A 27,767-nucleotide genomic window follows, 5' to 3' on the forward strand; every position below is an offset into this window, starting at 1 on the left:
CAGAGTTTTAGGAGCTGATGTGCCGAAAGTGTGACCAATGATTCTCTTTTACTATGACGGTGATCATGGAGCATTCAGAGCAGCAGTGGCATTTCTTCTGGTGTGAACACTTTTCATATGTTTGCATTTGCACAGCTGATCTATCATATCCATGACCAGAGACGAATGAGGGCTCAAAGGTCAGGAGGTTTGCCACTTTTTTAACATTTCTGTGGAGAGGCAAACCCGCTCAGTAATGCATGTTTTTCAAAGTATTTCTGAGTAATACTTACAACTGTAATGAAATAAATGCTACAGGGTTGAATCTAATACAGGTGCCGCCCATAGGCTTGGTGTGGTTATGATGGCGCTCGATGGTATATTGGTCTTGAACTTTTTTTTTTTTAAATGATGAAAACAGAGGTAGGGAAATATTCATTTCTCAACATACTCGGCTATGAAAAATAATAAAAAATACAACCCCGGGTATGTTTTTCAGGGGCTAACAACATTCCATCATAGTTTAAAGCTCACGAGAGTCAATAAATAGGAACTTTAGGAACCAATTTTCATTGGTCCTCAACTGGTCCTCACTTTCACACGTTTTGACTGGGGTGTGCTGCAGGACTGTCACTGAGAAGCTAATCTGAACGGCAAAGACTTTTAAAACTTGTTTACTTAATAAAAGTGTTGTTCGTTAGTGATCGAAATTTGGAATTTGTTTAGCTCTTTAGAAAGAGCTGTTTAAAAGGCTGTTTTTTCAAATAATTATTTCACTTTAAAAAGCTAATCTGATAACTCCTATGAATGACGAGGTAAACAATTTGGGTCATTTTAAACTCGAGGTGAGATGCATTTACTCTTTGACTCTTTGAAATAAAACAATAATTCTATGAAAAAGAACATTTAGGTGCTAAAATATGTGCCGTGTTTTTCCTTCAGGCGGTCGAATGTAAATGGGTTTTAAAAAAAGAAAAACAAAAAATACTGTTGAGATACGATGCACATTGTACGTGTTAAGGAACCATCACTCTGTTTCACTCGCAGATCTTCAGAATATTGAGGAATGAAGCTATACGAACAACACAGGAGAATTATGTTGGCTTTTACAATTTTCCTTCAGTTTCAATATGCACCCTGGAGCTAAGCTAACACTGAGAGCCTAGCACAGAATAACATAGCATATGGTTTTGACTTTAGCGCTACGGCTGGCATATGTTGTTGACTGTTGGAGGAAGATCGGAGAGGGTACTTCAGTTTTATAGGACGAGCATGTACTGCCAGAAGTACTCCCTCACTCGGGGCCTGTCCACCCCTTTGACTAGCCCAGCCAAGTCCTCCAAACTCACAATAGAAAAGGACCCAGGACACAGGATTTGTCCAGGATTGTCCCTCCCCTGGCTGGTTCTGCTTTAGCGCTCGTCCTTATACTGGAGTCAGTGGATTTGAATGAAAATGGCCGGATAGAAGCGCAGTAATCCCAAAGCATGAGTGAAATGTCCACACAGGAGTAAAGTTTCGAGGATGTGTGGAGGGTCAGTTTGTACAGTTCTGATGATTTAGTGGAATTAGATATATTTGAAAAATGGTTGATTTATGTAAACTTTCAAGAGGGGGGATTATGCAAAATGTACTATTTGGATTGCTTTGGATGGTTTTCTACCATCTTATAACATTGTTCCCTCAACAAAAACATGCCTGACGACGTTTTAGATGTCATCTGTGCATGTTTGAGAAATTTTGCAATCTCTCATGACCACACGCTTTTTTTCATAATTATACAAAGGAATGGATAAAAAACAATACACTACCACTTGACAAACCTGATGCAGTGTGAAGTAGTAGTAGTAGTAGTACTTTAGCGGGGATGCACGCTGATTGTGTTGCCATAGTGCTCTGAAGGGGTAGGCTTAGCGCAGGGAGCAAAGGGAGGGAAGCTTCAGAACGTCAAAAACGAACATGTTAATATATTGTTTTCAGGTTAACATAGCATTTTCAAAACAATAAAAGATGGCATGGTTATCTCAGTGTTACATATTAGCAGGTAATACTAAGGCTGTACAAAAATATCGAAACACAAATACATCATGATACTAACTTTGATGATACAGTATCGTTATCGTGAGCTGCTGTGTTGATATATTGCCAAAAATATATTTTATTTAGTATAAAGAAACTTGTTTATTCACTGTATAATGTGCAATATATCAGTTACTGCATGTATCGCAATTTCATGATAATATAATATTGTGAGCCATGTATTGAGTATCGTATTGAATCGTGAAATTACCTCTTCAATTTCTAGCCCTAGTTAATACCCCATAAAAGTAAAGTACCTTCTCTTTAACTTGCAGATAGAGGACATATACACATTTTTCTCATTCTCAGATCAGAAACATAAATCTTAAAACTGAAACCTAAACCAGTGGGAAGAATAAATATGGAGAAACATGGTTCATATTTTCTAAACTGTTACAAACACAAGATACAAGAGTAAAATCCATAACACATTCTCTTAACTTCCATGCTATTCCAATTCTACTACTGCTATAAAATAAAAATGTATGCTATTCATAGTTATTTGAAAAGGGTTTACTCTAAGCATTATTGGAGACTGAGCATTTGAACAAGTACAACATTGAACATGATCCAAATATGTTCTACTAATACTGCATAATTCAGCCGCGCCGTGGTTCAAAGTTCAAAACAACTTCCTGAGGGATTTGCAAAGTGGTAGGAGAACCAGACTACTGCCCAAGGCCATGGCGGATGGCGGAGACCTGAATTTCAAAATATTTCCATTTGTTTAATCATTTTAGTCATGCTTTTGTGTTAGCATTTTCTCTAGTGTGAATAGGCTGGGTTCATTCTAGAAATATTTTGAAATTAAGCTGGATTGCAGTTTAAAATTCTGTGGTAGAATCTGCTGATTTTATTAATTTTTTTTTACAATAGTTTCAGAATGTGGTGCCATTATTCAACACCAAAGACCTGATGGTTTTTACATGAATAGACTTTAAGAGATTAGATCAATATATTATATATTAATGGCCATATATTATGTTTTCTGGTCTATGTTGTTTCCTCATCAAAAACATACCTGGAGTTGTGTTTTATTTCATTTACAGATGTTTAAGACACAAAACCTGCATAATTAGGCCGAGTTCTTCTCTCAAACAGTAAATTTTCTGTTCCACCTTGTGATACAGGAAGTGCTCTGTTGTGTTTTTAAACTCCCTACACTTTCACTAGAATCATTTGGATAATTTCCACCTTGAAATTACCAACTTCTAAACAAAAAGTAAACGGTTATCTGCTAACTTGAACACTACTACTACATGACATCACAAAGTGGGACAGAGCATTTTGAGGTTTGGATCAGTAGTCAGACTAATAATGCAGGATTTCTCAAACATGTGTGAATGAAACAAAAAACTTCAGGTATGTTTTTGATTATAACATGCCTAAAAGCTTACAAGAGTCAAATTTGTGTAATACAGGACCTCTAATATTAATATATTTCTGAACCCAATCGCATCCCAAACAAATAATGATAAGGTTCAATATTTGTAGAGCGTGGATATCTCTTTTAAAAACAGTAAATCTCGTAATCTCGCCCTTGCCTCTATGTGAGACCATGACATTATCAAATTCTGGTACAAAACATTTATCACTTGGAGCAGTGAAAGTTATGATGGGAGAGGACAAGTAAGGTAATCAAACCAGGTATATGATTTCACCCAGGACATGAAACAGACTTGCCAATTTCAACTATTTTGCAACAGAAAACTTAATTTTGATTCTGTTTCAATAAAGCTTGATAAATACCAGGTCTAAAAAGTCCTTTGTTGAAATGTGATAGGAGATTGTGGTTGTAGCCTTGTTTTTGTTTGACCAGATCAGATTGCGGGCCGGCCTAAAGATAATATTGAGGACTTGATGTGGTTCAAATCTGAAAACAGGAGGAACTGGAGCTTGTGGCTTTTTGGCAAAGAGTAGATAATGTGTTTTTATTTTGGTTTTGTATCATTTTGCATGAATTATTATTTATACTGAGACATAAGGCTTTCTTGGTTATCTTTTGTCTGGGTAACTTGAATACCTAAATCATGCATTTGGCTTTGCCCGACCAGCCAGTTTCTTCTACACTCTGATCAAATCCAGAAGGGTCTGGAATTGGACTACAGAGCGTGAAAATCCTCCAAATTTGAGATGATCCTTTCACACGATCCGACTCTCAAAAGCAGAAGACTCGTAACATTCAGAACAAAATATATGACTTCTTTTACCTGAGATAAGTAATAGTTTGGTGCTTCGATTGTTGATTCTACAAAAATCCACAAAGTTTCTCAGTCCTTTATGTTGTTTTATTCCCTCTTTTTTTATTTAGTTTTTTGTTTTGTATACCGCCATGTTTGTTTTTTACATGAACACAGGATGCATCCCTCTGATTAGTTAATCTGCTTGTCAATCACCTCCTCTGAAATCACGGACACAGGCTTCGAATCCAGATCCACTTGTTTTTGTAAAGTTTTGTCCAAGCGTGTGGATCTGGCTGGTCAGGTAACATTTGGCTATACTACTGACCTCGTCTAGATGGCAGTAGTATTGAAGTAGGGCAAAAAAAAAAAATAAAATAAATTAATTAATAAATAAATGTGATCCCTGTGACAATGTTATTTAGGTGATATTGCTTCTCTGTCTCTGTCAACGCTTCTCCTCACTCTGTTCTCCTATTGGTCAACATCTGATTGAGTGACAGGTGGATTAACCAATCACAAATGTGCACTAGCAAATGAAACAGTTTGCTTAGTTACCTCTTTGTGCAGGCAATATAAATAATAATAATTAACAATACAGTATTGAAGGATTGTGAAAATTCCACATATTATAAATTGTAAATAGGTAATTTACAATTTTACAACTGACTGCTAGAATTCATCATTTTGTTTTCTATTTTGGCTCATATTAGGGCCCATATTATGCTATTTTCTGACCTTTACTATAATGTTGTTTCCTCATCACATCCCTGGAGTTGTGTTTTGTTCCATTCACACATTTAACACACAAACTTACTTACATGTTTCGTCTGAGTTCTTCTCTTAAACAGAAAACACTCTCTTCCACCTTATGATGTCATGTGGTGATATAGGAAGTGCTTTTTAAACTCCATACACCTTCACTACTTCACAAACTTGAAAACTACCACTTCATGACATCACAATGTGGAATGGGGCATTTAGACATTTGGGGATGCAGACAGACTAATAATGCAGGGTTACTCAAACATGTGTAAATGAAACAAAACACAACTCTAGGTATGTTTTTGATGAGGTGACATTATACCATAGTTTAACCCTCACAAACGTCAATTTTACGCAATCTTGGGTAAGAACCTGTTGTGAAATATGTAAACAATGGTGTCAGAAGTCAGAACTTGCAGAGGTTACCCAGTAGATTTGATGGATAGTCATGGTACAGTTCCCCCAGGCCGGGTTAAAGCACCACTCCTCATGTTGTCACTCACACACTTACCCATGTGCTCAATGAACTTTTGTACGACGTCCAAATATGTGCTAGCTGTAGACCAGACTGCAGCTGATCTCCAACTTTAGTCCTTTGTTTGGTTGTTGCTAAGGTAATTTGCTAAAATCTAGATTTGGACCAGTTCTGTTGGCAAGCTTTTGGAATCTTCAAGCTTTTTCACAGTATTATCGGCATAAACATTATAGGTGCACTGTGTAACTTTTTTGTTGGGAATGTAGTTTGCCATCTGCTTGTCTCCATGGTGATGTTAAGACTTTGACGAGAATGTTCCAAAGTATGGCCTTAAACTTATATTTTCATGTATAAGTTTAACGCCATACTCTTGAAATAACATGTATTGTATTGTTTCTTTGAATGGGCTCGCCTTACCACAGATATGATCAGTAACTTGACGGTGTCATCTGTTTGTCTACACTGAAATACTTATGTTTAGGGCTGTAGTGTGGAACATTCAACAACATCTCCATGGGAACAAGAAAGAAATGGTCGCTCTCCCGGTATATAACAGCTTCATTGGGAAAACGAGTATAAAAAAACAATATTTATACCTCGAAATCCAAAAGTCTGGATTGGTCGACAGAAAATAAATAAATAAATAAAAAATCTAGGTTGACTTCTGTGCAAAAGTTTGAAGTTTGCTACCAGTTTTGAATGTCCTTGGGCAAGTCACTTCACTTCTCCCACCAACTCACTGCGAATACATGTTGTTTATCATGTTGCAGATTTGTACAGTTTTTTCTTTTTCTCTTTTTTTTTTTTCTTTTTTCACGAGATGCACTTAGCAAAGACTGTCCATGCCCTGCAGTGAAGAAAATGGTAGCGCTGAATGTAGGCTAAAAGAGTTTATTTTTACCGTTCGTACTTCTCACATGGGACTGTTCATTCTTTCTATCCATTCCATCTGCCCTCTCTTCTCACTCCTGGAGTTTTATGTTTTTGTCCTGTTTGGACTTGGAGCCATTATGCTGTTTTAAGTCATCCTGTTTTTGCCACACACAAAAAAAAAAAAAAATCTGATAAAATAATAAAAATGACTAGATGGCTTCAGTTACTTCTTAATGGCGTTAAACGTGCATATGTGTTTATATAAAAATCTGAGTATGGAAACATTGGTTGCTATATTAATTTAAAAAAAATTAAAAATCCTGTATTTCTAAAATGAGAAACAGCAAACCTTTTGGCGAAAACAGGACTTAAAACAGCAATAATCTTCAAGTCCAAATAGGAAATTAAAGGAGTGAGATGTAAGGGCAGATGGAAAGAATAGAAATAATCATCAGTCTCAAAAGAAGAGAAAGAGAAAATGAATAAACTTATTTTGACTTTTTTTTGTTTTGTTTTAGGTAGGATAGGTAAGGCAGATGGAATGGATAAAAAGAATGAAAGGTCTTATTCGAGAAGTATGAACGGTAAATGAACTATCTCACCTTTTGTCCTATTTGGAGATTGCAAAAATGAGAAAAAGACAAAAACATGGGAAGAGAGTAAAAATGTATTGCACTAACCCTGACTGCAGAATTTTACGAGATGGAAATGGCTTGTAAAATAAAGAATTCTGGACAGGCACTGACACATGTTACAACATTGCCGGGTTCAGTTACAATTCCAAGTGCTAAGACCCTAAAGTTTCAGTGACTGTCCCAAACTACCACAGGGTCATTCCGACGCCCTGACTACATTTACGATAACGTCATCTCCAATAAAATCTCGGTTTATACATTTCATTGGGCTCGAGTGGTTACGTTAATTTTACGCAAATAATTATGAATGGGGTACACAAATGACTCAATGAAGTTTTGGCTTTCCAGATGTAGAAGGTGTAAAAGTGACCACAGGGACTTTTATTTATTATTCATTTTTGTTTCTTATATGATATAGTAGCTTACTCGTGTTGTTGCGGTTCTTGGCTCGCTGATTTGATGGTTGAAGGTTCTATACCTTTTACTAGCATTGCTTTCTGTTGTGTCCTTGGGCAGCCATGTTGTTAGTCATTCTGCTGCTACAGAAGAAATTACAACAACAAAAAGTGTGGCCCAAGAGTGACAAAATATTAAAGAAAAAACAAAAAACTAGTGGATCTGTTGTCATTGCATAGAATTTAAGTGTCTTCCAAAATGTAAACAAAGATTCACTGATAAGAATGGGTGATTTTTTTTCTTTTTTCTTTTCTTTAGATGTAGTAGTTTAGGTTTAATAGTCCTGTGCTCGATTTTGATGTATTTGAGCAAAATGTGTGTTGCTCAAGGACAGATATACTGTATAAGCAGCTCTTGAGGTAAAAAAAAAACCAAAAAAAAAGTCAGCTGTGTATTGTCTGCTTCAAATTAGAAATATTTTATTTTCTTATAATCAGGAAGTGTGTTGCTAGCATGCTAGTCGTTGCAAGCCTTACCGTTGAGACAAAACTCCGCACTGGTCTCTGGCAGTTGTGAAATGTGCTTGTTTCGATGAAAATGGCTTTGTCTAGAATGCGATATGTCATGGGGAACAAAAACAGGTTACAGCACTGCACTGCATTACAACTCAGATCTGCGGAGAGTCACCCCCTGTTCACTGGAGTTACTGCATTTTTGAGCAATAAATATACCTGTAATGAATAAATGCTTGATGGATATGTGTAATGTCAAACTATGGAACATACCAAGCAAACCAATAACATGTTCATGGAGACAAGTAGGTAGTTGACCCTCCATCACAAAAGTGACACAGTGCACCTAGCCAGGGCCTTCCCACCTGCAGCATTTTACCCAGGAAAAGCAGCTTGAGCTCGGGTCTGGACTTGCTCCTCCTCTGGGCTCCAGGCTCCACATGGACACGCTCAGAAACGTGCACACTCTTTCCAATAACACCATCTCTGCATGCTTCACCTCCCAGACACCAAAACAGCTCCAACCAAAGCACTATTATCAGGTCCACTGGTTGTTTGTGATATTAATAATAGTCTCCATGGGTCGGAACGGACTGCAAAAGATTTAGAATGTTTAAAAGATATTGAGAAGTTTAGGAAAACATCGAGATGTTTTTAATTGATTATAAATGTCAAAATATAATAAACACAACGGTAGTTTTATTCACAATATTCTGTTAAAAGCAGTGCCTCTAGATCATAAAATCAGATTTTGAATTTAAGATTTTGTAAACACTTAAAGGTGCACTGTGTAAGTTTTCTGGTGGAGGTTTCCCCCACCTGCTGGAGAAATGACTGTTCTGCCTTAATTACAAACTTGCTAATTACAATGGAGACAGAATAATGATCAGATCTATGGAGAAGCAAGCCTGCATATGGCTATGTTTTTAAGGTATGTTGAGCTATAAAACATCTGTAACTGAACAAAGGCAAGGGAGATGAATCTAATGGTCTACTGCAGGACATTCCAGGCAAAAAAATTAACATCTCCATGGAGACAAGCAAGTAGCAAATCTTCCATGTTAGAAGTTACATAGTGCATCTTTAACTATACTTTTCCTAGCCAAAAAAGAACATTCAGACATACCCGAACCATAACTCCTAGCCCAACACTTAATGAAGTAGTTTATGAAGAACAGACTTTTTCCTAACTGTTTTGTTCTTAGAAAAAAAATGTCAATGCTCAATGGAAATACAATTTTCCTTTCCATGCAGTGGGCAGATATTCTTCCATTTATTTTGTTTATAATTTATTCATTGTAAATCTCTACTACTATAAATGTATGTACTGTTCAGCAATTCATACTGGAATTCTGAATTTCTCTTACATACAGTATGCATGCATGATTTACCAATGCCAATATGTTCTCTGACCCCTTGCTTCTTTTTTCTCCCTGCATCTCTCCCTACTCTCTCTCTTTCATTCTCATTCACTTTCTCTTTTTTTTTTTCTCTGCACTCCCCCACGTCTCTCTCTCTCTCTCTCTCTCTCTTCCTGCTCTCTTTCCATCACTCTGCTCCCCTGTCTCTTCTTCTTCTCTTTCTTTTTTCCTCCGCTTTCTCCCTGCACCCCCCTCCTCACTGTCTTCCTCTCTCTCCTTGCTCTATCTGTACTTCTCTCCTCTCTCCCTCGCAGTTATGTTGTGTACTATTTGATGTCGGTTCCTCAGTAGTGAATAGAAAAGGTGTGTAGGCTGCCTGTTTCTCTCCCACACATGAGTCCAGGTGAGCAGAGGTCAGGCTCTTGTTGTGGTTAATGATGGATCACCATGGAGACGGCACCTGGGCCAGCTTCGGACCAGGCTCTGCTTGTATGTGCTATTTTTCACACAAACTGGTTTTTCTATGTTTTATTTAGTTGATACATGTTTGGTGGTGCACTACAGCCAAGAAGTGAGGTTGGAGCATAGCTGAATGTCTCTCCATATTCTTCACATTATTTTGTTTGCCACTATGTTGTTTGTTACTTATTTATCTAAGTTTAAGTTAAAGCTGCACTTGTAACCTGCTTGTTTCCATGGAAATGTTGTTCCTTTGGTTATAATCCTATTGGAGAATATTAAGAAGTATTGTTTTAACCTTCTATTTACATGGGATCAGGTGGCGTGCCAGGCTTTAAATTGAACCAGTATCATTATTTGAATCAGTTTGATGAGATGATTTTAGGACTGAATGATCTGGGGGAAATATCAAATTGTGATTTTGATTCGATTTGCAATTTAGAAGAGGAATCAAAAAGTTCACATTTTAACCAGATCTAAGAGACCTGACAAAAAGACTGATATGAACTGACACACCCTGCTAAAAAAAAAAAAAAAGGCCCTTTTTTTTATGCAAGTGTAGTTCATTTACATTATTTTTTTGAAATTTTCTAATTCCATCCTTTGATCTGATTTTCATCATTTGATCTGATTTGAGTTCATCTTGCAGCCTTAGTTGATATTACATAATTTAACGTGCTTTGTATAATAGTTCGTTTAAAAAAAATGTAATTCAGAATTAGCTGCCGATAAAGCAAGTTTGTGCACTGCACTGTGCAACTTTTCTAGTGGAGGGTCTGCTACCTCCTTGTTTCCATAGACATGTTATGGCTTTCCCTGGAATGTTCCATGGTATGAAAATAAACATTAGCCAGATTCATCAGCCGGTTTCACTTTGTGGAAACCGTCTGACCTTGCATTAGAATTTGTTCTCTCGACGGTAGGCGGGTACTTTTTTATTTAACTGCTGCTGTTTGGTTGTGACGTATGTAATTCGCCAAATTCCCAGGAAGAAGGGCAATAATGTCTTTCTCCCTGATAAAATTCACCAAACATTCTCTTTGTTCTGGCTTTAAATCTTCGATCTCCGGAATCGTTGCCAACACAGAATGTATGGCTTCGTCTACATCCATCTCGTCTGCTTTGTTTACTGTTGTGCTGTACCACAAAAGAGACCCAGACAGGCGCTTGAGTTTGACGTCATGGCTTGACAGTTCTTTGCTGATTGGTCAGTGCATGGTCTAAAACTCCCAGGATTCTTGAAAAACCATCTGGTGTATTCCGATTCCTGACCTACTCGCTGGAGAGAAATGAAATTGAGTAGGGTTACTAGGTGGTGCCAGCCTGGCTACATAAACACGTTCATCTAGCATTTATTCATTACAGGTGTTTCTGTTGCTCAAAAATACAATAACTCCTTATGTGAATAGGGGCGACTCTCCACAGATCTGAACTGTAATGCAGTGTAGTGCTGTAACCCGCTTGTCTCCCTTGTTATAGGTAGTTTTAATCTTTACAGTGGAAGATTCTAGACAAAGCAATACTATTTCTATGGAGACGAGGAGGGGGCCTCTACTAGAAATGTTACACAGTACATCTTTAAATCAAGGGGGACTTTATTGCGTTGGCACATTCATGTCTATTTTACAGTGTGGTCCAAAACAACCTACAACATATATGAGTTGTCCACATTTCTTTGACAGTACTGTACACATTGCCAACAGTGAGTACTACTACTTCACATGAAATATTATCATCTACTCAAAACTCCAAATCTGAAAATTGGCATCTGTAGACAGGATGAGCCCATGTGCCAATGTGAGCCTCATCCAAACACAGAAACCGATTTGGGAACTCCTCTGATTATATGTTATCAACACTTTCCATGTCTGCACTATGTCTGACAACTTACTAATCTGTTGCATAATATTTTTTTGTTTGTCCAATATCCACATGTCATATCTCCTCATGAGTGTTGGATTGTGGACTGCCTAATTTTGGGAAAAAAAGGAATCAAATTGCATTTTTTCTCAAGTGTTGCGACTGCGATTAGAGCTGATCTGATCTGAAGACTGACTCTTTTCACAGTTATGTAAAACAGAAGCCAGTGTGAGAACTTTTTAACTACAACTAATCACAAGGGGACAAATGATCAAGGCCCCAGGGCAGCCGTTGCTAAGGAGTGAAAGAATTCCGAGTTATGCTTAGTTTATTCTTTATTTGTTTATTCATCTCACAAAAGAAAAGATGAAGTAAAATTGCACTTTATATAACAATTGCATTCCTATTCTAACATTAGCTCAGTAAAATACAATAATATATCACAATCTCAAATACATTATGGTTTCCTACAAATGTACCTGCAAGTTCATACAAATGTTTTAAAAAAAATGCAAGTTTTAACAGTGAATATAAGTATAATTTCACCTGACTCTATTGTGCGCTCTTCCACCTTCAAGGCACTCAAATATGGAAGATAATTTATTTAGATAGATTTTTTATTTTAAATACCACCGAATTTCCCACTATGAACTTTTTAACTCTAAAACAAGATTTTTATTTTTATTCTGAATTTTTGTTGCTGAAATTTTAGGTATACTTTTTCAATATGTATAAACATTTCACCAAAGATCCAAGATGCCAAGGCATAAGCAACGGATCATGTGTGACTGAGGAGGACAGAGGCAGCTCAACTCACATTCAGAATAAAAATAATTCAAACATGTTTTTTCAGAGTCAAAACACTGAACGTGAGAAATTCAACAGCATTTAAAACCTGATGAAACAAATTAACTTCCATACTCAAAGCGCTTTACATCAAGGAATCACTCACCCATTCACACACACATTCATACACCAGTGTACACAGACATTGGGGGCGAGGTGAGTTAAGTGTCTTGTCCAAGGACACAACATCAGCATTCATCTGTGTGAGTTGGAATAGCACTACCAACCTGTGAGTCAGTGGATATGACCGCTCAACCAGTAATGTTTATGTCGAGATTAGGATTCGGACCGCCATACTTCAGATCAGTGTCTTCAAACTGAGCTACTGTCACCCAAAGATTTTTAAGATCTACAGACAATTTCACTCTGTCTGGGAGTTGATTCCACTGTCTGATGGTTGGTTTTGGGAATTGTGCAGTTTCAAAGCAAAGGCTGCACCTATACAATTTAGGTTATTATACTTTTCTTTCGTAAACACAGACCAAATATTGTTTATTTTACTCCAAATCGAATGAACTTTTGGTGTGCACCCCAGACTGACTCAGCAAAATAAGTGCATTGAGTGTTTTGAACTGAACTTAAACCTTGAACCAATGCAAACCTTAAAGGCACTAAAAGCCTTCTTGGACTTATTGAGTTTAGTTCAGTGTATACAGTAACTATGAACTGTTTTGAGTCACTGCCTTAGGGCTGGAACCACTCTGTGTATGTGTACATCTGCAACTTTTAACTTACTTACACAAGCAAGAATGATATGGCAAAAAAAAAAAAGAATCAATACATTTATTTTTTTTTTATTAAAGGAATTGTACCAGATTTTTACATGAACAACAGAAGTAATTTGGTAGTCCAAAGTTATTCCTCACTTACCTTATGCATTCTGAGCATACAAGTTATTCATCACAATGAGTTGATAAGCGCTTTTTACAACCCACAGACACCATCACAGTAAAGCTAACAACACCTAGCATGCTCACACACACTTCCTAATTATCAGAAAGCAAAACGCTTTTTAATTAGAAGCTGACAGTACACAAGACGTATTTTGCAATATCTGTACTAGAGTAAAAAAAACACACAAAAAAATGTCTTTGTCCAAAGTCTGAACTCTGCTCAAACCACATGCTTTGACTGTTTATCACAATTAAACTTGATAGAATCTCGCTCTTGATTGAAATTGAATTAATTGCCATACCAAAAATCTTCACCACAGAGAACTGGGATTACATTGGAACATTCAGGACCGGAATGGACAGTGTATCCAAACATTCCTGATATTCTCCTGGGTGTCAGATTTGTCTTTTTAGTCAAACTAGTGGGTTACAATGAAAATCAGTGGCTGTATGTTCAAGCTATCATCATAACAGGACAACATCATTTCATTTCATTACTTTTCTACACTTTCTGTATATACAGGCAACAACACTGAAGGGCCTGATTTATGTTATATTGTTGTTTCCTCATCACAAACATACCTGGAGTTGTGTTTTGTTTCATACACACGTTTAACACACAAACCCCGCACATTTATAGGTTCTTCTCTCAAACTGAAAATGCAGGAAGTGATCCACTGTGTTTTTAAAGTCCATATACCTTGACTAGAATCATTTGGATGATTTCAGTCCTAGAATTACCAAGCTCTACTAAAAATAAGTTAAAAGGTAGCTTTTATCTTGAAAACTACCACTTCATGACATATAGAACAGAGCATTTTGAGCTTCTGAGATGCACACAGACTAATAATAAAGTATTAATCAAACATGTGTGAATGAAACAAAATACAACTCCAGGTTTGTGACGAGGTAACGGCTGATTATGATTGATTATTTATTTATTTCGGTCACAGGTATATTTTGACATTAATTCACAGACAGTCATATTTAACATACACAGACCGAAAAGGTGTAGGCTGAAGCTTAAGCTTATTATGCCTACCCTGTATTCCTTTATCAGAGCGTCATCTTGACACCAGTTCATCTTCATAAATACAACAAGAGGAAACAAACACATTAGAAACGGTACAACAAAGTACTACAGCACAAACTAAGTATCATATTTCATGTATCTGTCCAGAGTTAAACATTTAAACTTCTTTATAAAGTGAAAGAGACTGGGGCAGAATTTTAGGTTTTCTGTACAGTTGTTCCAAAGCTCCACCCCTTTAACAGATATACAAAATTTCATAATGTTTGTTCTGATTTTCTTTTTGATAAACATGGCCGTGCCTCTGAGCTCATATTGGCTCTTTCGGATTTTGAACATGTTCTGTAAAGATTTTGACAGGAGATTTTTGTGTACTTTGAACATGATTTTCAGTGTATAAAGGTCGACTAAATCATAAAATTTCAGAGTTTGAAGGTTTATAAATAACACATTGGTTGATTCGTTATAAGCTGATAATGTGATTGCTCTTATTGCCTTTTTTTGCAAGGTAAAGACTGGATTTGTATTAGCCTTATATGTATTGCCCCAAATCTCAGCAGGTTATGTAGGGCATTACCAGCAAGTTGTATATAATAAAAAGACTGTTTTTATCTAGTAACAGCATTCTAACATGACTTAAAGCTCACAAGAGTCAAATTTGCATAATATAGGGTGTTTAAAACAAATAGTTTTGATCATAGCCTGAACACAATAGAACAACCTTACAAAGTTAAAAGTTACCCTACTAGTTGTTTACTATCTGTCATCATTTATTTCCAGTCCACCTTAAGCTTGGACAGGACTTTGACACACACAAAGGAGCAGACCATCTTTTTGACATTTCCATGATAATACATGTTTGGACAATGGCCATGTGATGAAGGCCTCTCTTGTTTTGCCTTGTTCCATTGTAGCAGCAGTTTGAGGGTCATGGCACGGTTACACTTTGAGGATGAGAACAAAACCTGAGCTCCTCACTGCTACCTTTAGAAGACGTCAACATTGTGGAACATGTGACCTGATTTGACCCATCTTAAAATCAAGGCTCAGAACAAAAGTGTCAATCTTCTTTTGGAGATAAAATGTGTGGTACCATCAAAAGACAAGACATCTCTCCCTAAACATAATCTGTTAGCCAATATGTAATGGCTAATACTGTTTTGAAGCACTTGCCCATATATCTGGTTTTAGGGATGTGAAGTTTGTGAAGGAGTCGGTTCTTTTAAATGATTCTTTAATGTGAATAAATGGAATTGGATTTAATTGTACCCACTCTTTTTCGTTCCTGTTTGTATGCATTTTTACAATGATTAACACTAAACAACACAAAAATAGAACAGAAACAGAGTGGGCAAAAGGAGTGAAAGCTTTTTTAATCTTAATACTAGCTTGAATTAGTTTTTGAATTATTATTATTGTAGCACTTTATATGTCTTATTTAGAATTTGATCATTTCAAAGGGTAAAACACTCCCACTCTCAGTTTGAACCATTAAAAAAAAATAAAAATCTTAGTCTTGGTCATTTCTGTGTTTAGTAATGAGTTCTCACATGGGCTTCTATCATATAATTGAAAGTTAATGACAACTTGCATGCTAACCATATACTTCCTGATTATCCGACAATAAAATGCTTTATAATTAGAGTGAGACAGACAGCTTGCTGGGGACATATTTTGATCTCAAGAGCTGCTTATACAATATATCTGTACTGGGGCAAGATACATTTTTTGGAAAAAAAAAAAAAAAAAGCACAGGGCCTTTAAGTTCAGCATTCTTTTTATTTCAAATAAAGGCAATGACTTGTTTTATTCTATGACATTTGAATGCACCTTTGAGTCGAGGGTAGCTTCAGTGGAGTGGGAGTTTCGTCTTTCCACTGCCTCTGCAAAAGTCTGCTTCCTTTGGACTTGGCACAGCCTTGGATTACACTGCAATTCTGGACCTGCGGTTTTCCAAAGGAGCTAATGTGGTGTATAGAAAGGCCAACACCAGAGTTTTCATATTTACTGGATAATCATTTTCCAGGGATGAATATTAATAATAATATAGAAATTTTATGGTTTCAATTTTTATATCTCAAAGGTTATAATTATTTAGGTAATATAATGTCATATGCAAAGAACTTATTATCATGTTTCAGATGGGTATTACAATGTGAAAAAAACATGTTTTGTAGTTTAGATCTCTTCCTTAATATGATTACAATTAATAATTTTGCACTATAAAGGGTCTGTGGCTGATTTCAAACCATGAGTCAACAACAATCTTTAGCCTTGCTCACATAGTAATATTGCGCTATGACAGAGAAATTACAGTCTGGGATAGTGCCATTGTTATGTTTTTTTGTTTGTTTTTTTATAGTTCTCACATCACTGCCTATTATTTCTCTATTTTTGTTCATTGAAAATGCACCATGTCTGAGAATTGAGTGTGTGGGATAGTGCCATGCAGTTACTTTCCCCTGATTCATAATAACAATGTGCCTGATTGGACAAAACAGTCCGTGTCAGGAGCTTCTGTATTAGTTATTACCTAAGAAAATGCTTTGTAAAATTAAGATTACATTGTTTTATTTAACAGCTTTTACCATACAATACATGATGTAAATGAGCACTTGACAAGAATTAATTAAAATCAGGTATAGGCTCTTTTTTTTTTTAATGCATATTTAATTGCAGTGTTCATGTCAGATAAATTGCCATTTTATTTTCTCCAAGATTATTCAACCTAAATCACTTTTCATGTTAAAATTCGGGCTAGAGTCAAGGTTGCCCCCTGAGTCCACTTCTATTTGCTCACATTTTACTTTTACTTGCCCAGAGCATTTTAGTTTTGTCTCTTTTGCCCCTCCCCACCTGTTTGTATTTCAGTAGCCACATTTTAGTCGAGTCAACAAAATGTAGAGAGTAAATTATTGATACAACCATTCACCAGACACACAGAGTCCCCAGAGCGCAAAAGACGAGGTGAAATCGTGGTCAGATGAAAGTTGAAAAGACGGTACACGTGGTACTGAACATGAGGTCAGTTTGAGTGCAATGACATGGTGAAACAGAATAGTTCTGTTTACTTATTTTGGAGTGATTTAATATACATGCTACAGTATTTTTGGCATATTATTGAACACCTCAGATTACAAAATTGATAGATTTAAATATTAGGATATGAACATGAGTAGGTAGGGCAGATATGAATATCAGTTACATTAATTCCGCATCTTTATTCATCACCTCATTGAGTTTATAATCGATTTTTACAACTTTATGATGAGAGTTGAGTTTTCTGTCAGTACAGTACAGTACAGTAAAGCTAACAACAACTAGCATGTTAATGTCCTGATTATCTGACAATAAAACACTTCATACTTTCAGTATTTAAGTAGCTGCTTACTATCTATCTGCACTGGGGCAGAATACATTTGGCCTCATCATCACACAAAAGCATCAGGCACAAGGTCTTTAATGGTATTTTAAAAAACATGTATGAACAAATTAAATCCACAAATGTTATACGTGTTCATTCATACTTGTGAAGAGTCTATATATCCTGCTATATTCACCCAACCACATTTCAGTATCTGTATAATCATAAATATTTTGGCTGTTCAGATCTAACTGAAAACCACGACATTATCATTATCACAAACTATTTTAAAAGCAGATCTTCTAAAAGTTTTCCAGACTAGAAACATTCCCTTTTGAGAATTTGTAGACTAACTTTACTTAAGTTGTCAGCAGAAATATGCCTTTTAGCTAGATCTTTTTCAAATTTGCATAACTATCACAAAACCATTAGACTAAGGAGCAGTTACTGGAAGAACTTACTTTATTTTCCTCCATAAATTTCACGGTGTGTTTGTAATATGATAATGACCAGACTTTCCGTTTGCTTGTACAGAAATGCTGGAGTCCAACAACCTGGAGACGTTCGAGGGTCTGCCCAACAGTTCGTCCTACCACACGTTTCTTCTGGACGAGGAGAAGGGGAGGCTGCTGGTGGGAGCCAAGGACCACATCTTCTCATTCAACCTCCTCAACATCAGCCAGGAATACACACAGGTACTGGGCGTGTGTGTTTCCCTGTGAAATGTCGTTCCTTTGGCTTAAAACTCATCTGTCTTCATGGAGAATGTTTTGAAGTATGGTTTTAACTTTCAATTTCCTCTGAATCAGGTGAATGTGATGTGTCAGTTCCAAAAAGTTATACAGTATTGTTTTTATGTTTTAATTTCACAAAATCTGGGACCCAGCTGGTCTAAAAGGAAATCCAGTCTAAACCTGAACTAGGTTTGGAAAGGAACTAAGACGGATCTAAAGGGCCAAAGGGAAACAGAACCGTATTGACCAAGGTTGTGCAGATAATCTATTGTGAATTGTTTCTCCAATTATTGCACCAGTCAGTGATGAAAGTAGTAAATCTGTAAATAAATAATATCACAAAGTCATTTTTATTATGCCTTATTTACAGCTTTAAAGGTGCACTGCATAACTATTTGGTTGAAGGACCATTACCTACTTGTTTCTATGCTTAAGTCATTGCTCTGCTTGAAATGTTCCATGGTATGACATTAAACAGCTGTAGTTTACATTTATTAAATTTCAGGTAGTTGGAGGGTTGCAGATCTGACCTGTAACTCGATCTGGTTTGGTCTCTCTGATGATAGAAAAGTTAAATACCATACAAGTGAAACATTCCAGACAAAGCAATAACATCTCCACGAAGAGAAAAGTTTGACATTTGATGGATCCTCCACCGGAAAAGTTACACAATGTACCTTTAAAACATGAGTCCCAACACATTACAAATCAGTGCTGATAAGTATAAAATAAGATTTCAAATGAACAATGTAACATTCACTGACACTTATGCTTGGTCTGAAATTTGAACAAGAGTCTAAACTAGATTCTAAACCTGACCATAGAAGAAACTGAAGAACCTAAACAGTAAAAGACGTCCCTGTACTACCACAAGCAACACACATCCCAGTTTGAGAAGCACTGATGTTAGCCAGTAGATCAGATGTCTGGGGACCGCCTTTTCTGGCTCTAAAGAAAAGTACTTCATAAATATTTCAACAAGAGCCTAGCGTGTACATGTTTTGAGCTGCCACACCTGGATAAATAATGGAGGAAAGGGAAACAAAGTGTACAACAAATCTTCTTTTTAATCTTAAGTTATTTATTTTTTATTGACCTGGTTTTGTCTGACCTGTGCTTTCGGTGTTGCAGATTCCATGGTTGGCCGCTCCGAACAGACGAGATGAATGCAAATGGGCAGGCAAAGATCTATCGGTAAGCAAAAAGTGTCCTCGCATTCTATAATTCTGTCAATAAATCCATGCGTGTGACCTTTGGTACTCAGGTACTCCACATTAGTGACAACACATACAGATAAGGTCATAGGGTCATTTCTGAGCTATCACTTTACATACAGCACAGACATTGTGAGGTTGAATTAGACTAAAAGAAATATATATAATAATGACCTTAAGTGGTGCATACAAAAAAGTCATGTCAAATATCCATACACTTTCTTTAAAGGTGCCTCATGTGACTTTTCTGGTGTAGTGTCCTTTATCTGCTTGTTTCTGTGGAGATTTAATTTTTACCCCCTGAAATTCACAGTATGGAATTAAACTCGTTTAACTCCATGGAGACGAGCAGATATCCCACTCTCATCATAAACTGGCCCACAAGTTGACAATGCAATTCAGGCTCCCACAGATGAATACCGTTGTTGTGTCCTTGGGCAAAACACCAAGTGTCTGTGTACACTGCTATATGAATGTCTTTGTGTCTGTGTAAATGAGTGCCTTGAAAGTAGAAAAGTGCTATCTGTAAATGTGACCATTTACCAAATTACAGGTCAGATTTGTGAGAGGCAAACTCAAAACTCAAAACATGCACCATATGTGCAGACCTGACCAAGCCTCGCTCAAAATCATAGAGACAGGTGTCCGAGTGCTGTATAGCAGTTGCCACAGAGACACTGGTTGAAGGATGGGTCAAATGTAGAGAATTTAATTTTCCTCCTGAGGGATCAATATAGTAAACCTTGAAGGGCCCATATTTTGCTAACACCTCTATGGAGACAAACAGGTGACGAACTCTTTTTTTTTTTTTTTTTTTTTTTTTTTAGCAGAGTAGTATACAATTGAATATTCTTGAATAAATATCATTGCTAATAAAAAGACACTATCCAGAGAGACAGTGACAATGACAAGAGATTTTCAGACTTGACACTGTTGACATATCCAATCTGTCTAAGTACAACACCAACAAACCCTAATCTCCACAGCTCAGATTAAGACCATCATTTGACCTTAATCATGGCTTGCCGTACTCTCTGAACTGCATTTGACCCATAGAGGGCACCCTGGGACCCACATGCATTCACTGGCACAACCGCTGCTGTGTTCAGATAATGAGAGTCATATTTGTCTGGGATCATGCGCATTAGTTAGGATTATGTTATTAGACTGGAAAGTTTCGGTACGGCCACAATACGGGATTCCACTGCACGGGAATGGGGACAGGAGTTTCCAGACAAGGCGTTCAGCAGACGGGCTATGGAAGCTCTTCAACAGTATTCAACCATTCAGAGAAAAGAGGATAACATAGTTTACAATGATTTTAGTGTGTGTAACACTGTGTAACTTTTCTGGTGCAGGGTCATTCAAATCTGGAGAAGTTGCCTGGAATGTTCCACAGTATGTCATTGTAAATATAATTTGATCTGGTGGCATCACCTGCTAGTCTCGATGGACATATAAACATTTAAAGAAGACATATTGTGCTTGTGTCTGCTATATAGTTATAATTTATTACAGCTGTGGATTATTATGTTAGCACATTTGAAATTGCAATATTCAGCTAAAGAGACTTAATAAAATAAACATGTCTGCTGACTTCTGTGCCATTAATGTCATCACAACAATGTGCCGAATAGCTGTCAGCATCTCTGATGGATAGCTGCAGATCTCACTAGTAAGTAGATTTTATTTTTATTTTTTCTACCAAAATGACAATGGAGCGATGCAGAATCCTGGAGGTACCACTAATTAAGAAAATAAAATTGGAGAATGAAGTAGCAGTGGGTGTATGCTGGTGATATTGAAAATGGGTGTTAATCGGCAATAAGGTATCCTGAAAATTAGTGATTAAAGATTGTTCAAACATTCACAAATCACTCCAAATACTTTGAGAAAGGTAAATGGTTAGGGGAAACAGCTATAACATGGTTAAAAGCTCTAAAAGGTTGATTTTGCATAATAGGTCTACTTTAATGAAATACTATGGAACATTCCAGGCAAAGCAATGCCATCTCCTTATAAGCAGGTAATGGACCATCCACCAGAAAAGTTACACAGTCCATCATTAAATCAACAGTGACAAGATGGTGTTGTTTTTCATGCATGGGTTCCCTCGCTGTATCACATTATATCTGGACAACTTCAAGTACATGTCCTCTTTGTGTTCCTTTTGTAAACATGAAGCATTGGTTGAATACTGTTCCTTGGGGGTGTCGTTTTAGACGTGAGGAGATTGTGCAGAAGGCGTACAGAGGAGTGTGAACCTGCATATCTCTGTTGTACGACCCATAGCCTTACGTCACGCAGCTATTTTAATCCCTCCACTGTCCAGATTAAATAACATAGCGCTTCAGGGCAAGGTTTCCCCTGCTCCCTGCACTATTTGGCTCCTTTTCATCAGCTGCTTGGAAACTGTCAATGAGACGCCCGTTTTTTCCATTACATTCAAATGCTATGTATGTATGATTTATGGTATCAGGGTATGTTGTGTACAGTTGAGTGTGCACAGTTGTAAGGCCTATTACATGGACAAAATTACACTGGTATGCCGTTACTTGTATAGGGACAGTGCACAATAGGCTGGGAATCACAGGGTCCCCATCATTCACCAGAAGATATTATCACAATATAGCAATACATATGATAATCAATATATATATCGCACATGATTTATTGCTTTTTTTAAAGAACCACAATACATTTTAGCAACAATATTTCTTTGTTAAACCATAACTTGTGCAAAGTTAATATGAACCACTAATTTTAATAATCAAAACAGTGAATATTCTTTATTATCAAGTGTATTGCATAAACAAGTTATACCATGAATGCTAATTTACACCTGTAGTTTCTGAGCGGGTTGGTGTAAATAAACACTGGAAATGCAGATGAACTATAGATACATTTACCACAAATAAATTAAACAGATATAACACAGAGTGACATCATTCATGTAACACCTATAAATATGAGCACATACATTATTACCAACACCCCTCTTTACAGTTAACAGTACGTTCCTGTCCAGCCCCTACACGACAGTTCTATATAAATATACAAAAGCATGGTATGAAACTGTACACGGCAACTTGACAAGCTTGATGCGATGAGCAATAGTTTGATTAGTGGGATCAAATATATTATGTGTTATGTGTTCTGTGTGTGCTGTTAAAACCAATATAGAAATAGAATACTTATTTCATATTGATCAATCAGAATGAGAGTCTTTGTCAGTATACCTATCGAGAATTGACACCTTTTGTTTGCACCCATTTAGTGTTTATAATAATAATAATGATGCATGGGCCATTTGCCGCATTCCATCATCTTCAAATAGTCACTCCAATACTGCTATCGCATAACGGCGCCGAAACTGAAAAATTAGCTGGACTGGATATCAGCTTCCAAATATCAGTTCAGCCAGTATGTCCTTATTGAACTTATAATATAAAACTTTAAATGGTCATAATTAGTCCAGTTTCTTTTGTTTGTCTCTGTTTGAACTTGTATTTATACAGTATAAAGCTGTTCTGTAGTTACTTGAGAGATAAATAGCAGCTACATTCAGATCAGTTTTGTCTCTGCACTGATCAGTTAATATCTGGTATCGGCAGATCCGTGAAGCCATCTGAAATGGTATCAGAACCTAAAAAGCTGGATCGAGCATTTTCATGTATACAGTAATTGAATAAGGACTTCACTGTTACATTTCCAGAAGTCTGTCAAGCTTGTTGTCTACCTATTGCAAGCCCACATCTTTTTTTTGCCTTTTTACTGAAGTGAAGATGTCATATATAGCATTTTCTTATGTCCTGTGAAACTAAACAAACAGCAAAACAGCTATCAGCCCCTGACCCAGTTTAGTGTCCTACAGCCCGCTCATGCATACAGCTTTTCTCTCTCTGAATATATGATGACATATTGGACCACGTGCGGCAGCGACACGGGGAGCCACGCCACATGTGCGCTAGCCTGTACCATAACTTCAAACCTCATTCTCCAACTGCAATGACGAAGCAAAATCCTGGACGACTCAAATCACGTCCTTTTAATCTGATTATTAGGATTGATTCCTTATTTCAGTCTTACTTGATCTGTATGGATTTTGCGGTCATTCCAACAGGGGATTACAAGATTCCAGGATGCCAGTGCAAAGAAAAGCTGTTTTTTTCCTAGGATAAACAAAAACAGATGGGATTAAATTCGAGGAAGGAAAATTCGCCAAGTGCTGTCTGGTATTACAGCCTCGGGATTGACGGGTTTGTTAAGGACATAAGAGGAATGGCACGCATCTGAAACTAGATGAAATGAAGATAGGATAATAGGCAGGAGTTTTCAGCTTTTTATTCCAAAGAAATATTTGCATTTCTGGGTACCAGCAGATACAAACCAGGTTTATGGCAGAACTGCGCTGGTCGGTTTTCAAGGTTTAATCAAATTTTATCAAAGACTTTAAATAAGATTATTATAGAGTGAAATATGTTATAATATGTTTTTTGTTTTGTTTTTTCTTTTATTAAGCAGTAAGAAAAAAAAAAAAATCCTAACTAGAGATAGACTATTACATTTGTAACTATAACTTTTTTTTGCTACTTAACTTTGTCTGGTGGTGATTGAATAACATTGTAGCATTTGACATCTTTAGGGCAACTAGAAAAATGTGCTGTACAGTGATTCTAACAGTAAAAAACTGAGATTGTGTAACTCTAGCGGCCGCTGCAATTTCAAGTACTATGTGACATCACACAGGACTGCCCTGATCACAGCCAGGTGCTTCTTACACACACCTGGCTGCAGAGGTGGAGTCTGAAGTATGTATATCTGACCAATGACACTGACCAGTTCAGCTCTATTTGAAATGTAGTCGTTAGTTTAGGTGTTTAGGTTAACTTCTCTCTTATTTATTACCTAATAAAATGCCTTCTAAATAGTGTGTTTCAGTGTAATTTGTCTCATTTATTTGCATTTATAATACAAAGGAAATCCATCCCAACCAGAAGAAAATAAAATCAGGTACAGGACCAACCTAGTACCTGAAAATATGTATAAATATTTTTTTGAACACTGCACAAAGGGATATGTTTTGGGGAAAATGATCAGAACTTCCCCAGCCTATTGGCAGAGCTTACTGTCCATCGCCTTCTCTGCATTCACAATCACTATAAACATCCACCATGAAAAAAACAAAACAAAACATCTCGATCTCTAGTCCTAACGCTTGAAATCCTAATCTTATTTATTCATTTGTTTTTCAGAGGGAGTGCTCAAACTTCATCAAGGTCCTCCAGCCATTCAACCACACACATGTTTACGCGTGTGGGACAGGAGCCTTCCACCCCGTGTGCACCTATCTGGAGGTGGGACGCAAGCCCGAGGTAAGGCATACTGTCATGTACTGTACTTAAAACTGAATAATGACTTTTATTTTTGAGCAATATGGTAGTCTAATTTGTAATCCTCATCTTATCTTGACAAGCCACACCTAAATGGATCTGCACAAAGTCACTATAGAGTGTATTAACCTTGCTTATTCAAATCTCACTACATGAAGCTTTAGCCAAAAAGTTGACTAAAATAAGAGCATTATTTTGTTTGTTTGTGTCATTTCTGTGAGTGGGCTTGCATCTCCACAAACCTGACTCTTACTTGGCCTGGAGAGGAGCTTCCTCCTGCTGGTTTCCATGGAAATTGAGTTATTTTGGCTATAATTTTCAACTGAATGAAAATCCAAATGATTTTTATCTTTTTATTTCTATGGAATCATGCATATGACGTGCCACCTCTAGAAAGTTCCATTGTGTTGCTTTAGCATGTAAGAATGACATGACTGGGTTTCCATAGCTATTTATTACAGTGCCATATTATATATCACGTAGGAATAATAGCTATTTCTACATTGAGATTACCTTCATGAGTTTTTAAGTCTGCATAAACTAAAAATGAAAAGTTAAAAGTTCAGCGTTTTTTAAAAAGAAAGTGAAAATTCTTGCACTAGTCATTTTCATATTGCATCACTTTGCTGCTGCCTCGGTTCATGCCTGACTGTTGAAAATGTCTTTAAACTAAGTCAGCCTTACAAATGTGCTTCCTACTCATTAGCCAGCTGTTTGTCCCACAGTTACACAGAGGACAGCATACTGACATTTCCTTGAACAAACCACATAACAGCCTCTCTCTCAAACCTGTCCCACCAAATACACTCAAAACCCCCACCAAAAATAATCAAAAATCTAAAGATTTATATATTCTCAAAATGTTGTTCCAGGGAAGATCACAAGCTTTTTACAATATCTGATGGGAAGTGCCTTGAAAGAGTTTAATCATGTACATTTTGGGTGTATAGATTGATGATTATCTTACATTCAAAGTTGCATTGTGTAACTTTTCTGGTGGAAGGTCCGTCAGACACTTTTCTCCACGGAGGTGCTATTGCTCTGTCTGGAATGTTTCACAGTATGACATTATTAAACGACCAAACCAGACCAAAAATGATTTTAGTGAAGGTGTATAGACTTTAAAAATACAGAGGACTGCTTCCTGTATTACCACATTACATCAAAAGGTGGAACACAGTGTTTTCTGTTTGTGTGAAGAATTCACCCACTATGCAGGATTTGTGGGTTACACATGTGTGAATGACACCAAACACAACTCCAGCTATGTTTGTGATGAGGAAACAACATTATAACAAAGATCAAAAAACAGCATAAAACAGGCCCTGTAATTAAGGTAGAATAAATAAATAAATGCCTTCTCCTCACACTTCCCTTATTTTTTCCCAGGATGGCGTGTTTCGGTTGGAGCCCCACATCGAGAACGGCCGTGGGAAGAGTCCTTATGATCCCCGGCTCACCACAGCGTCCATGCTTATTGGTAAGTATGTGTGTACAAGCCCAAATAAAAGCGTGGAATGCCTAGAAAACACCCTCAACTTCCCCTTTCATCTCTCTTTACGTAGACAGTGTTAAACATGCACTAATGACAAACCAAGGCATTCCGTAAGACTATTTAAAAGAAGAACGCAGTATTAGCAAACTCCCAACCCGTCATCGGCACCACTGTAAAAGGCTATTTTAATCTTGGGGTTCCATAGAAGGGAGTGTGAAACAGATGAGGTTCAATTACGTTTGCTTTGTGACGTTTTTGGCAAATGAAAGTGTCTTTCGGCTCAATTGCCAAGTCGTATTGTGTTATATCACGGCATTTAAACCACCAGATGGCAATTTTCCAGTCCATCACCTCGGATTTCCCCCTTTTGTTTGTAATTTGTTTTCTGACCTGGCTCTCCATCGGGCCCTTGTCCTCCCTTGCCTTTCATCGTCAACCTTAGGACAATAATATTAACACATATGTTAAAATTTATAATGTTGTTAGTAACTTTGTTAGACTTTCTGAATTTGTTGGGACTGGACCATATACAAACACACACACACACACACACACACACATATATATATATATATATATATATATATATATATATATATATATATATATATATATATGTGTATATATATATATATATATATATATGTATACATATATATATATACACACACACACACACACACACACACACACACACGCACACACACACATGCACACACACACACACACACACAATATGTTAAAATAATAATACATTAATTAAAATGAATGAATTAAAAATAAAAAATAAAATATTTTTAAATATAAAACAAAACTTTCATAACAGAATACAAAAAAACCCAGCAAGGATTCAATAGATTAAAAAGCAAACATAAATATAATGCAGTAGTTTTCAAGTTAACAGCTACCTTTTATAATTTGTGAAGGTGAATGGAGTTAAAAAACAAACAAACAAACAAACAAAAACAAAAAAAACACAGTGGAGCACTTCCTGTATTACCACATGACATTACAAGGTGGAACATGTATGAACTCCAAATATTTTTAATGAGGAAACATTATAACAGAAAATTGTGTAATATGGGCCCTTTTTAAACTCAAAACAATTGAAGACAAATACAAGCCAAAACCTCTTTTGATTAGATTTTCAATTCATTATATTGCATAGGTTTTTTGAAAAATGTGTTTAAACTAAATAATAATACATTTTAAAACCGACAGAAC

General features: G+C 36.6%; 1 protein-coding gene across 1 annotated transcript in view; it reads left to right on the plus strand.

Moving 5' to 3' along the window:
• Positions 1 to 27,767, plus strand: part of sema3ab (sema domain, immunoglobulin domain (Ig), short basic domain, secreted, (semaphorin) 3Ab) — a 49,541-nt gene that overhangs the window by 5,862 nt on the left and 15,912 nt on the right. Inside the window, exons 2-5 of the mRNA XM_020934759.2 lie at positions 18,242 to 18,402; positions 19,573 to 19,635; positions 24,911 to 25,030; positions 26,438 to 26,528. Coding sequence (XP_020790418.1) covers positions 18,242 to 18,402; positions 19,573 to 19,635; positions 24,911 to 25,030; positions 26,438 to 26,528 — 435 coding nt within the window. The remainder of the gene's footprint in view (positions 1 to 18,241; positions 18,403 to 19,572; positions 19,636 to 24,910; positions 25,031 to 26,437; positions 26,529 to 27,767) is intronic.

The sequence above is a fragment of the Boleophthalmus pectinirostris genome, unplaced genomic scaffold (assembly GCF_026225935.1).
Source record: "Boleophthalmus pectinirostris isolate CB_2022bp ecotype Guang Dong unplaced genomic scaffold, ASM2622593v1 HiC_scaffold_2, whole genome shotgun sequence".
Lineage (NCBI taxonomy): Eukaryota > Metazoa > Chordata > Actinopteri > Gobiiformes > Gobiidae > Boleophthalmus > Boleophthalmus pectinirostris.